We start from the raw sequence: 13,944 nt of genomic DNA, 5'->3' as shown, positions 1-13,944 counted from the left end.
ACCTATGCAATCATAGTGTGAAATTCAGTTTTTTGTCAGAGCACCTTTTAATAGGATGGCCTGACACGTATAAGGCTTTTTCTGCTCCTGGTCTGTGTCTGGGATCAACTCAACTATACATAGTCAAGCCCACATCCCTTCCCTTCCCACTCTCTCTATACACAGATACTTACTGCTGCCTGATCACTTTCAATGTTTGCTGCTGTCATTGCTGGTAAACACTGCCTTGCAGGACCTGAGGAAAGGCACTCAGCAAACCAGGACACTGGCCACTCTACACAAAGTTCCATCAAAGTACAGAGACTAAACAATCAGAGAACAAAAATATCAACAAATATCATTGTTTTTGCGGATACAGACTAACATGGCTACTTAAAAAATATCTTTAATCTCTCTGAGTTATAGTAAAAATAACACACTACTCAGGGGTTACCTGGATAGACATGTCCAGATGGAAACTGATCAAACACTAAGTGATATTACAACTAGATCTCTATTCTTAGAGTGCTTTCTTCCTAGTTCTAGAATTTGGTATGGTCATGACTCATTTACAAGAGGTCATATATTGCTCCCAATTCCTATTGCTTTCAGTCCTGAAACTGAGCGTTTCACTTGGAATGGCAGCAATCGCTGTTCAGTTTCTCCAGCAAAACTCTAGGCACCAAGAGTCAAAATGCAGGAAAAACACAAGATGGGTTGTTTTTTCAAATGGCTTGGCTTCAGTCACACAAGGCGAAGGAATACTGGTTATACACTTTATGGGTTAGCCTCTCCTATAAGCAATGACAGATGTTAATGGATATTTTTCTTTTAACATAGTCTCCCAAACCTGTAGAGACTTTGCTGTGAATCCAGGAGTAATTTCTTATTAGAGAGAAACAGATTTTTTTTTGTAGCTAGTTCATACATTTATTTTCCTGGACAGAGTCTTGAGACAATTATCCCTACAAACTGACCATGTTCTTCTAAGTAGAAGACAGCATAGAGAGAGAAACTGAATCTTCAGCCTCTGAGTTTCTACACAGTCCTCACACAGACAAACTAGTGCTGTCACATTACTTAATGGTGACCTCCAAATACTGTACTTTGAAACAAATCCAGCACTTCTTTGATTACTTTATGTACTCAATGCCTCAAGTAGGGTAGGTGAGATGGGCAAAGCACAAAACTGACATAGAACTTACTTTTTATATTCCTTCTTTTTCAGGTTTCAAAGACTGGATTTGCAGGCTCTTGGTCATGCACTGTGCTGATGGTATCACATAAAACTTGGGGCTTGTTTTCACAAGAACACACAAGAAAATTAATCCAAATTAAACTAAAGGTGTGAATTTAAAGCAGATTAATTAAACCACATTAAATCCCTGCGTGTTTTTTTATTCACTTCCAAAGTGAATTAAGATAAATCAAATTAATGCTGCTTTAAATCTGAATAAGAGTGTCCACATAGGGGTCCAATGCAGTTTAACTAATCCACTTTAAAAAAATCATTCAGATTAACTTTCCCGAGTATTCCCATGTAGACAAGCCCTTAGAAATGCCTGGTCATTGGCTTAAAAGGGAAGGGAAGTATTGCTTCTTCACAACACTTCATGGGTTTGCAAAGTGCTCCTTTTAAATATCATATGCTCTTCCACTATGGGATCAAAAAATGAGCAAAATAAAATAAAAACAACAGCACTTAGACCACCTAAATGCCAACTCTATGATCCAGGTGGGTCCTGTGACTGATCTCCCATCACTAGGGTAGTGCATGCTGAGATGTCACAAAATGGGACCAATAAAAATGGATGTTGGGACCTGGAAAAATGGGGGGGGGGGGGAGTAAGAGTTAATTATATTCTGAGTGCCCCTCTTGCCTAGGCTATTTGACAGACAGGGAAAGAACTCTAAATCATAGAATGTCAGGGTTGGAAGGGACCTCAGGAGATCATCTAGTCCAACCCGCTGCTCAAAGCAGGACCAATCCCCAGACAGATTTTTGCCCCCTCAAGGATTGAACTCACAACCCTGGGTTTAACAGGCCAATGCTCAAACCACTGAGCTATCCCTCCCCCCAAGGTGCTAGATTGTCCAAAGAATTTGCCATCTCCTTTAAATAGTGTAAATTATTTAAAATCGGCTGTAAAATCAACTATAAGAGTCTCAGGGATTACAAGGTTCAGCTGCCTTGGGCTTTTTTTCCCTCCAAGTAGTGAAGTACTCTATGGAAATGATGACTACAAAAATAAAGTGAACCATGAGCCCTTCTCAAGAGGGAAAGCATGAAAAAATGAGTGAGCAAATCTACTGGAAGAGAAAGAAAACTAAGCACCACAAAAATAATAATTATTATTAATAAAAACACTTTATTTCTCTAGTTACTCCTGAAATAAATGACTTCTTGTCTCATTGGAACATTGCAATTGTGACATTGGATCTAGTCCAGTATTCTGTCTCCAACAGTGGGCCAGGCGCTTCAAAGGATGGTACACAAAACCATGCAGTAGGCAGATGTGGAATAATCTGCACCCCACATTAAGATAATCATTAGAGATTAGGATGAGATTTAAACCCAGAACCGTGAAATGTAATATCACTTCCAAAATGTGTTAGCAGTAATAACAACAAATCTGGATATTCTTGTTATCTATAGAATATCCAATCCCTCTTTGAATCTTGCTAAATTTTTGGACTCACTGACATCCTGTGGCAATGAGTTCCCCGGTTTAATTAGCTGCTGTGTGAAAAAGTATTTATTTTTATCAGTTCTGACTTCACCAGGTTTTAATTTAAAACCCTGTAAGGTGTTCAATTAGAGTGGTCACCAACAGTGTTCCCTCTAATTTTTTCCACACATGTGCAGAATGAATTTTGTTATGTGCACCAATATGGAGGTGATGTGTGGTGGGGGTGGGGCTGAGGGGCTCGGAGTGTGGGAGGGGGCTCAGGGCTGGGGCAGAGGGTAGGGGTGCAGAGGTGTGAGGCCTCCGGCTGGGGGTGTGGGCTCTGGGGTGAGGCTAGGGATGAGGGGCTCAGGCTGGGGCAGAGGGTTGGGGTGCGGGCTCTGGGATGGGGTTGGGAATGAGGGGTTCAGGGCTGGGGCAGAGGGTTGGGGTGGGGGGGTGAGGGCTCTGGCGTGGGGCTGGGGATGAGGGGCTTGGGGTACAGGCTGTCCCAGGGCCACAGTGGGGAGGACTCCCTGCAGGTCTCTCTCCCCGCAGCAGCACCTGGGCAGGTGGGAGGGTGGAAGGCGCATCCCCCCGGCCATGGCAGGTCCGGGGCTGAGTTGGGGCCAGGGAAGGGGCGCCCTGCCCCCAGCAGGTTCAGGCTGCGGCTGGGTTCAGGCCGAGGGAGGGGCGCCCCTCCCCTGGCAAGTCCCGGCCAGGCGGGTTCCCTGAGCGCCTGCGCAGTGCTTAATATGCTGCTGCATGGCTGCGCATCTGTGCAGCTTACAGGGAACTTAGGTCACCAACACATCCACAGAATACCTGGTATTCTGGTACTGGTGCATGAGATCACGTCGGTGGGGGCTGAACGGCACTCTCTTCAAAACTGCTTATTCCACGTGTGATACTGGACAACGGTTTTATATTAGTACCAGACAGGGAACAAACCACACAAAAACATAAAACCAGAAGCTTAAAAATTAGACAAATGGCCTGTCTACGTCCAAATAGTTTACATTTCCCCCTCCTATGTGCATTCCTTTATATTTATCATCCCTTAACTTCATGTGCCACTGTGTTGCCCATTAACCCAGTTGGAGTAGGTCTTTCTGAATTTCCTCACAGGACTGTCAGGTCCTGACTAACCTAAATAACATTGTGTAATCTGGAAAATCTTATTACCTCACTACTCACTTCTCTGTCTGGATCATTAATATACATACACCGGACCTAGTACTGAACCCTAAGTCCCACTGTTAACTTTTTGCCATGATGAAAATTGACCATTTATTTCTACTCTTTGTATCCTGGCTCCTAGTCAGTTTCTGAGCTATGACAATACTTTGCTTTTCACCCCATAACTATTTAACTTCAGAGTGGATTGATTTAAATCAAAGTGATCTGAATCACCAATTTTAATCAGTATTTAAATCAGCAATCAGGAAACCTTGATTTAACACACTGATTTTTAATCTTGTTTTGCTTTTGTACTTTTTAGTTATTTTCCTAAAGAAAGGTTGATTCTCACTGGTTGGTAACCATTATCACATGTTGATTTGCAACTAAATATAGCCTCTACACTAAATTTGGTCCTTCTTTTTGATAACCAGGAGGATACACTATATCTATACACATTTATTTAAATTATACAGGCCAACTCACATTTATTCAGACTCTTAGCTTTTATATTTTCTATTATGTTAGAAAATGGTGAATGATGGATTTCTTATTTACTAGATGATTAGTGTTTTATTTGTTATTTGTGTCAAGTTCTATTTAGATGGAAATTGAAACTCAATTAAAAATGCACCAAAACAGCATTTAAAAAAATAAGAAATAAAATTATTTTAAATGTGCTGGACACAGAAGGAAACAAAATTATCAGAACATATTTTGCATTTAAAATTCACTGATTTACTAAGCAAAACAAGCATTAACTGTAGTTAGTGAACTGAACTGGTTGTTTCTAGTCACCCTATCCATTAAGATTTTAGAACTAGTAGAGCTGGTCCTCTCCCACTTAGTTTTTGCTCATAGGTTGGAAGAGGAAAACAAGCTTTCCTGCTTTTTCAACTCCCATTCAGTTTCTCAACTTTGACCTAAACTAACTGAATATACTGATATGAAGAAAATATTCTCACTGCACCTGCAGAAGAGGAGGCTACTGCTGTCAAAGATTCGTTTAGCACTTCAACAAACTATGGTCCCAGATGCTCAACCAGTGAGTACCACCAATTCAGGGGTCTGACTTTCTTTAAAACTTAGCAGCAAACATGTCCTGCTTACCATTATCTTTTTATTTTAATTTGATTTTAATAGTTTATAAGTTTAGGCCTTAATATAAGCTATCAATTTCAAATTTAAATATGTTTATTTAAAAAATAAACAAACTTGTATTTAACTTAAATGTTAAAATTCCAATTTAAATTAAAAAAAAAAATTTTATCCACCCTGCTTAGCTTCTTTAGCAGCTTCCTGTGAGAGACCTTGTCAAAAGCCCTTTGAAAGTCTAAATAAACTATGTTGACTGGTTTTCCTTTATCCCCTACTTTCCTGACATGTTCAAAGTATTCAATAGGTTAGTTAGACATGATTTTCCTGTGCAGAAACCATGCTGATTTGACCCTCTCACATTATGATTTTCCAAATGTTTTATCATTATATTTTAAATATCATTTCAATCAATTTACCAGTTACAAATGCAATGCTTACTGGTCTGTAACTCCCTATAATCTTTTTTTAAATAATGTAAAACATTTCCTACCCTCTAATCCTCTGGTGCAGTAGCTGTTTTTAATGAGACTGCACATTTTTTGCTAGCAGCTCGGCTCCTTCAGGACTCTTTGATGCACCATCTGGGCCTGATGACTTATTGTTTTTAAATCATCAATTTGTTCCAGGATCTCTTCTTCTGTCACCTCAATCTCAGAGAGTATCTCATCTTTATCACCAGAAAAGTGCAGGTCTGGGGTAGATATTGTCCTGAAACCTCCTCTGTATTCTGTAGACACCTATTTTCTACCTTGCTGCTAAATACACTTCCATGTCCATTATTCGTGAAGGCCTCATTCTCAAAGTTCCTGATTCTGCCACCTTTACTGATAAATAATATCTTACTCTGTGATTATTCCCTTAATTTGAACAGGATTACCTGGGGAATAAGGCACTAAACATCAGTAAGGGTGGCAAAATCAGACCCTTTAAAAATTAAGGGTCTGATTCTGACACCATTATTTGTTGTTCCCTTGAGGAGACAGTGCAGATTATACCATCCTACAGAGAGCCCTGCTGGTTCCATATGCCCACAGCTCCATCAGCGGCACAGCCTTGACGGAGAGCGCGTATTCTGATGTGGGATGCAGGGAACTGGGAGGAACTGATACATTTGCACTGCCTGACACTGAAGAGCAGGAGACCTGGACTCAAATCACAGTCTGCGTGCCAGCCATAGCTTGGACTGCTAAAAAAGCAGCACACCCATGTCTGGGGGAGTACATCACCTCACTCAACAGCAGATCAATAAAGTATTGGCACTGATAGTCCCTCCAGGGTGGCCATAACTTAAGGAAGTCCCAAGGGATAGGGTCAAAGTAGCGGGAAGGTTGGAGGCGCCTCATTCTTAAAAAAAGAAATTAAATGTTTCTTTTTCCATATGCACCTAGGTTTTTAATTATAGAAAGTTCCCGATGGAGAGTAGGTCCATGCTGCTGTGCAGGCACCATAAATATTACTTCTCCTCCCCTGAAGGCTAGTTACAAAAGATCTGGAAGACTGGTAGCAAAGTCTTCAATCAAGCCAGTCAAAACACAGCATGGGGAAAAAATTGGTGTTTGTGCTGGAAACCACATCAGAAAGAGACCCCCTGGAATATTTCCAACCCGAGTATTGCAACTACAAACTTTCCTACAGTTCTCAGTACTTCCCATTGCTGCTGGAGAGAAATCCAGAGACACAAAACAGACCTTCCTGAGGAGCAGAGACCTCTATGCCTCTCACAGACCTTCCCTCATGCAGTCTCTCTCTATTCAGTTCTACATAGGTTCTTATACCATGCTCATCACAATAGTATCTCCAGCACATTCACTTATCTGTAAACACAGTATGGCAGACTCACTATATTGCTGGACTGTCCACAAGGTATGGCTTCTCTATGGCCCTGGGTGTGCAGAAAACATCTCAATGTGCAATGGCAATCAAAAAAGCTAAAAGAATGTTAGGAACCATTAGAAAAGGGATAGATAAGAAAATATAATGCCACTACAGAAATCCATAATATGCCCACACCTTGGATACAGTATGCAGATTTGGTCATCCCATCCCCCCAAAAAGATACATTAGAATTGGAAAAGGTACAGAGAAGAGCAACAAAAATTAGGACTGTTCATCTTAGAAAAGAGATGACTAAGACTGGATGTGATAAAGGTCTACAAAATAATTAATGGTGTGGAGAAAGTGAATAGGGAAGTGTTATTTACCCCTTCTCATAACACAAGAACCAGGGGTCCCTTAATTTCACTAAGTACTTCTTAACACAATGCAGTGTCTACCTGTGGAACTTGTTGTCAGGGAATGTTGTGAAGGCCAAAACTATAACTGGCTTCAAAAAAGATCATGGAGGATAGAGCCATCAAAAGCTATTAGCTCAGATGGTCAGAGGTGTCACTAAACCTCTGACTGCTAGAAGCTGGGACTGAATGACAGTAAATGAATCACTTGATAATTCCCTGTTCTGTTCATTCCCTCTGAAGCATCTGGCCACTGTTGGAAGACAGGATACGGGGATAGATGGACCATTCATTGGTCTGACCCAGCCATTCTTATGTTCTTATGAATCCATGTACAAGTGCAACCACAAAATACCATCAGTACCACATTCTAGGCAAATAGCTTTAAGAAGTCTCCCTAATAACCCCACCTGCTCATCAAGCTGACCAAGTCTATTGAAAATAAACTTTCTGGTTTGGTTCATTGCTCTCAAAATGTATTTTTACATTTCTCTCCAGTAAACTACTTTTTCTCTTACTAACTTAAGTTCCAGACCACTCAGTATCCCATTGCAATGTTACTTACCATTGTTACACACCCCATCTGAGTGCTATTGTTGAGCTCTGATATCATACAAACAATTTCAGTTTAGAACAGGAATTCCCACTTATTTCCATTCTGCAGATTACTGCATAAGAACAAGAGAGTATCTCACAGACCCGCATTTGAAATCCTCTGATGCCTGCTTCTCAAAAAGATTAATTCAACAAACCATAAACAAGGGCTTTGCACACACTGAAACATACCGGTAATTTGAGATTGACTGGTCTAGAACAAAGTATTTAATCATAGCACCCTGTTTACGTTGCTGTACCGTATCACTAGGCACTTCCACTGGATATCCCTATGATCTTATACAGATAGGGCGGGCGGGGGAGAGAGGGGGGAGAAATCATCCATAAAAGGACCTGTGGTCTATTTTTCTTGGGCTCTAAAGCTGATATTTAAAAAGTTTCTAGCTGTTTCAATAACAAAGATACATTGTTGATGCACTGTTTCCTAATAATCAGCATGCAAAAAACTACCTCCAGCCAAATAGCAGCAGCAGCAGGCAGCAAAAGTGGAAATTCACCTATCCCCATCCCATGGATCTCAATGAGATGTGATCTTCAATCCCACTTGGAAGAACAGGAGTACTTGTGGCACCTTAGAGACTAACAAATTTGTTAGTCTCTAAGGTGCCACAAGTACTCCTGTTCTTCTTTTTGCGGATACAGACTAACACGGCTGCTACTCTGAATCCCACTTGGGACTTTTCCAGTGCTAAAGCAATGACTTCACCCACCTGGAGACATGACATTTTCTAATGTCTGTACAATGTCCAGCACAATAGGGCCCCAATTAGGTCTGGGGCCTTTGAGTATTACCATACTATATGTATTTACTGATTATGATAATAATAAAGGCTCTAATCATGCAAACACTTACACTTGTGCTTAACTTTACTACCATGAGTAGCCCACTGAAGTCAATTCAACTACTCATGAGATTAATAAGTAATACATCATAAAAAGACCTAGCTTTTATATAGCGGTTTGCATCAATAGATCTTGAAGCACTTTACAAAAGATGTCAGTATCATTAATCCCATTTTACAGATGGGGAAACTGAGGCATAAAGGGGGGAAGGTGACTTGCCCAAGGTCACGCACCAGGCCAGTGGCAGAGCTGGGAATAAAGCTAAGCATGTGAACGTTTGCAGGCTCAGGGGCAACATTTTGTCTTAAACCACCACACACCCTGCTTTTCCACCCAGGATGAGCTCTTTCTGTACCCAATCCCTTCTGACTTTGAAAGTGAAAGGCAGATTCCCACTTTGCTGCCTTGAAGAAGCTGCAGCGAGAGTCCTCAACTGCTGAATCCCCAGGTAACGTGGCCTGAGTGAACATGCATTAGCTATTTTTAAGCAACAGCACAAGTGAGTGAAGCAGCTAACCATGAATTTGATTACTATAAATATCTGTAACCATAAAACAGTGCTGCAATAGCCTAAGGGGAAAATCCATGCAATTTTTAAACAATATCCCACATTTTAATTTTTACTGCAAATTCCTGATGACATTTATTATTTCATCTCTGCACCGCTTGGTTATGTGTAGAATCTGCATGAAGTGCCTGATTCACCTCTCTTGCCTGTTTAATTCTACTGAAGTCAACAGAGTTATTTCTGATACACATTGATATGAGAGGAGAAGCAGGCCCTAGATATGACAATTGTTTTGGCTTTACTTTACTAATACAAATTAAACTTTTAGTGAATTTAATCCTAGGGATAGATGCCACACTGAATACTGAAATCTTCAATCCACAGAACAATTACTATAGAATATAGAAATTGCCACCTGGATTGGACCTGAGATCCATCTAGTCTGATATGCTGTCTCTAACAATGGCTAGTACCAGATGCTTCAGAGGAAGATGCATGAAACCCCTCAGTATGAAGATATGGGATTATCTGCCCCCATGAAGACCTCACCATAATCCCTAATACACCTCTACCCCGATATAACGCGACCCAATATAACATGAATTTGGATATAACGCAGTAAAGCAGTGCTCCGGGGGGGCGGGGCTGCGCACTCCGGCGGATCAAAGCAAGTTCGATATAATGCAGTTTCACCTATAACGCGGTAAGATTTTTTAGCTCCCGAGGACAGCGTTATATTGGGGTTGAGGTGTTGTTAGAGGTGGGTTTGAGCACTGAAGTATGAGGTTTTAATCTCTCTTTCAAAATATGTTACCATTATCTATTGTAACTATGAATGTTCTTGTTATCCACATAAATGCTCAATCTCTCTTTGAATTTTGCTAATGTTATGGCCTCAAAGACATCCTGTGCCAATGAGTTCCACAGTATAATTACACTTGTGAATTTTTTTAAAATTTGCCATCATTTAATTCCATTGATATCCCCTTGTTCCTGTGTTGTAAAACAGGGAGAACAGAAACTCCTGATCTACATTCTCTATACCTAATTGTTTGATAGACTTTTATCATGTACTATCACAGTCCACTTAGAAAAGAGATGACAATTTTAAAAGGTATAGTAAAACAGTGGCTTTACTCTTCCTTTTAAAGGGCATTTATTCACCAAATGCCACACTGTAATATGTTTTCTCCACAATTCCAGTTAAATGTTTTGCCATTTTTAAAATCCATGAAAATCAGACTGAATTGTATAGCAATGTTTGCCATTGTCCTAGACATGAGTTACAAATAACTTTTTACCTATACTTAAAAAAAAAAAAAAAAAGTGATCTAGTATTGTTTATGCTCCCCTGAACCAAGGTTTGTCCCTTTCTAGGCCATGGGAAGTTGGAAAGGTTTAAGGTGATACGGCCAACTCAACTTCTGGCACTTACTAGCTACAGAAAGGAAGAGGTAACATTGGTAGGCGTGGAATGCACATTAGGAAATCTTAACCAGCGCAGTGCCGTGTCAAGCACTCATCTGCTGGCGGGCAGGGGCTGCCCGTCGGGCTGTCACTGGGCTCACCCCATTTCCCAGCAGGGCCCTTCATGCCACAAGCCACTGCTGGCATAGACACCAACTTTCCCTGGTGCCAGTGGGTGCTCACGCGCCCCCACCCCAACTCCACCCCTTCCCACCCCTGCCCTGCCCCCATTCAAACCCCTTCCCCAAAGTCCCCTTCCCAACTCCGCCCCCTCCCTGCCCCTATTCGACTCCTTCCCCAAATCCCTGCCCCACCTCTTCCCGCATCCCCCCTCCCAGCGCTTGCGGTGTGAAACAGCTGTTTCACAGCACAAGTGCTGGGAGCCAGGGGGAAAAAGCGGGCACATGGCGCACTCAGGGGAGGAGGCGGCGGTGAGCTGGGGCAGGGCAGGGAGCTGCAGGTGGGTGCACAGCACCCCCTGTTTTTTCACCGTGGGTGCTCCAGCCCCCAGCACTATGGCTGCTGGTGTTGGGGAGACATCATGTGACACAGTGATGATGGTACGATGACATCAAAGCAGCGCAGCATGACGTAACCATGGTATAACGGCACATTAGTGACATCACATATATGTGCTGACATCATGAATGCGGTGCTGATGTCACGATGACAGGAGGGCTGCCCGACACTGGCTCCATGGGAACAAGCAGTGGGACCAGGTCTGTCAGGGCAACAGGGAAGCAACCCTCCCAAGCTGCAGACAGGACCCCGCTCCCGCTACACCTGCTCTCCCCGGCCTCCCCCGACCCCTCTGACCTCTGCTAGGTGGGGCGGGCTCCATCCGCTCCGCACTCCTGGACACTAACAGTCAGGCGGCAGCCAATTCCGTTCGAGGCGCATGCGCGCATAATCTGGCGCGCATGCGTAGAACAAGCGGCGGCCGTTGCCTGTGAACACTAGAGCGCTTTCCGTCACCTTGTCCCTTCACGCATGCGTAAAGCATACCATCACTGCACAAGGCCCACGTCCCAAACGTGTTTCTCTACGCATGCGCACAGCCACCCCTGTGTGCCCGCTGGGCGTGCAGGGGCGCGCGTGTGGGGTGGATGAGCATCTGCTAGGTGGGAGGGCGCGGGGGAACAAGGGGCAACCAGGCCGGGGGATGGGCACCCGCTGGGGGAAGGGGGCTTTGTAAAATGAGGGCGTTGCCCTTGAAACCCGTCTCGAAAGCAGTGAGCGGACATCCTGCCCGCAGCTCTGGGCCGCCTCTCTGCACCTTCCCGGGGAGGGGGCGGTTCCTGTCACGCGCTCCTGGGTCGTACAGGCAACGTGACATCATCAGTTTGCGCCGTGTCAGAAGGCGAGAGTCCCCCTCCCCCGGCGGTCGCCGGTCCCTCCCCTCACACTCGCCGCGTGCGTGTTGCGTGTGCCCAGCAGAGCGAGCGGCCCGGCATGGCCCGGGAGATGCTGTTGCGCGGAAGCCGCCTGGGGGCCCTGCTGCGGGCGGGAAGTCCCGCGCGGCTGCGGGCGCCGGCGGCAGGTGAGGGCGGGGCCTGGCGGGGCTGTCCCGGCGTCGCGCGGCTCGGGGGCTGGTTGGTGGGGGAGCCGGGAGGATCGAGGCCTGGCGGGCCGGGCTCGGACCTTACGAGGGGCCGCTGCTGCCTTTGCCTGGCGCCCAGGGCTAGCGCGCGCGGGATGCGGATGTAGGGCCTCAGCCCGCAGCTAGAGTCCGGGGGTCGCGCCGGCCTAACAGAGGAGCTGGGCGGCCCCTGCCGGGAGCACGTGGGAGCTGGACCTGTAGTATGCAGCCGGCACCGCGAATCGCCATTAACTGCGTTAAACCCCTGCCTGCTGCTGGGGCAATCGTGTGGCTCTCCTGCCGTGTCTGGCTGCGGTAAAGACATCCGCGTTTCTAGGTGCAGCCTGTCAGCCTGGGTAGAGATTAGAACAGCCAAAAGCAGAGGGGCGAACCAGAATGAACTCAGTGATACAAGCAGGGGGAAAACTCTTCGTCTGTTTCTTGTGAGATCTAAAGTGTAGCTTGACCTAAACCTGGTTTATATTCTGGTATAAATCATTGCAGTAGAAATAAGAGAACAGAGTCCAAACTGATCTTCAGACTTTTCTATTTGAAAACTATTATACTGGAACGTCCCTAGTTCACATCTACCTGGAGACCCATCACAAATTCCTCCCATGTACTGTATAAATGAGTAAGAAAGTGAACAAACACAATTGAAAATAAAGTTGTGTTATGGAGTGTACTCGAGTTCATTTATTTTGAGTAGGGTAACTTATGTAAAATACTTCATGGTACCCTAATTAAAACTAATAAATATCCTGTGGTATATTTTCTGAAGTTAATTATGTCTTGGTGATTTATAAGATTTCATTATAGCACTTGGCTATTTAATCTTTGCTGGGATGTGGAGAAAATAGCTGAAATTCTTGTGAGGATGTATGTATCTGGTGAAGTGAGATGGTCCCTACATGTAGAAGGTAGTTTAACACTCAATTCTAAAGAACAGGAGACGTGAAAAGGGAGCTAGGGGAGTGACCAATCTTCTTGTTAAAATACTAAATAAAAATGAACCTTGCTTGGACAAATGACCTTTAGAGACCTTCCTTCACACCAGTTTGACTCCTTTTTAAAAAATGCCTTTCAGGGAACCAACAACTTAGATACAGTCTGCTTAGCTGAGTAGGATTCAGTCTTTTTACTGGCAAGGTTCCAGCATTTAAACAGTCCTAAACACAGGCTGAACAATCAGGTGTGTTAGAAAAAATGGCTTTATGATTTCACTTGAGGTCACTGTTGGGAACTGCATTGGAAGAAATTTGTAGTACCTGACCAGTGGCTACATCACTGTATGCCAGTCCCTTAATCTTCAGAAGCACAAATATTCTCATTAAACTGAAAGGAACAAACTCTGAGCCAATCAACATACAGTGTCTGTTGAGTGGCAGGGTATTGTGGGACCTGCCCACTATGATGCACAAAGCACTGGGTGATTATCAGAGCTTAATTTTTAGTCTAAAAATTGCCTTTTGCCAACCCTGTAGAATGAAAGACTATAACAGGGTTAAAAAAGAGCTAGATAAGTTCATGGAGGATAGGTCCATCAATGACTATTAGCCAGGATGGACAGGGATGGTGTCCCTAGCCTCTGTTTGTTAGAAGCTGGGAATGGGTGACAGGGGATGGATCACTGGGTGATTACCTGTTCTGTTCGTTCCCTCTGGGGCACATGGCATTGGCCACTGTTGGAAGACAGGATACTGGGCTAGATGGATCTTGGTCTGATCTAGTATGACCATAGGAAATCGACCTCTTGGTGTGAAGGCCTTTCTTTCCTTC

At 43.9% G+C, this 13,944-nt stretch overlaps 2 protein-coding genes across 10 annotated transcripts in view; one reads left to right on the top strand and one right to left on the bottom strand.

Moving 5' to 3' along the window:
- Positions 1 to 11,634, bottom strand: part of SLX4 (SLX4 structure-specific endonuclease subunit) — a 42,178-nt gene extending 30,544 nt beyond the window's left edge. For 2 of the 9 annotated variants that reach the window (XM_005306183.3, XM_065558702.1), the window contains exons 1-2: positions 11,403 to 11,632; positions 174 to 303 (exon numbers count right to left, since the gene is read on the bottom strand). The gene's annotated coding sequence lies outside the window, so the exon portion shown is untranslated. Of the gene's footprint in view, positions 1 to 173; positions 304 to 1,184; positions 8,303 to 11,402 lie in introns of those variants that run through there. The other 7 variants (XM_065558701.1, XM_005306188.3, XM_065558703.1 and 4 more) reach the window with 6 other exon arrangements.
- Positions 11,635 to 11,917: 283 nt separating this feature from the next.
- Positions 11,918 to 13,944, top strand: part of TRAP1 (TNF receptor associated protein 1) — a 64,731-nt gene continuing 62,704 nt past the window's right edge. The window contains exon 1 of the mRNA XM_008162528.4: positions 11,918 to 12,126. Within this exon, the coding sequence (XP_008160750.2) occupies positions 12,039 to 12,126 (88 nt within the window). The 5' untranslated portion in view covers positions 11,918 to 12,038. The remainder of the gene's footprint in view (positions 12,127 to 13,944) is intronic.

This window comes from Chrysemys picta, chromosome 10 (genome assembly GCF_011386835.1).
Source record: "Chrysemys picta bellii isolate R12L10 chromosome 10, ASM1138683v2, whole genome shotgun sequence".
NCBI classification, from domain to species: domain Eukaryota; kingdom Metazoa; phylum Chordata; order Testudines; family Emydidae; genus Chrysemys; species Chrysemys picta.
Note: the sequence above shows the minus strand (reverse complement) of the source record. Positions and strands in the feature narration are given on the sequence as shown.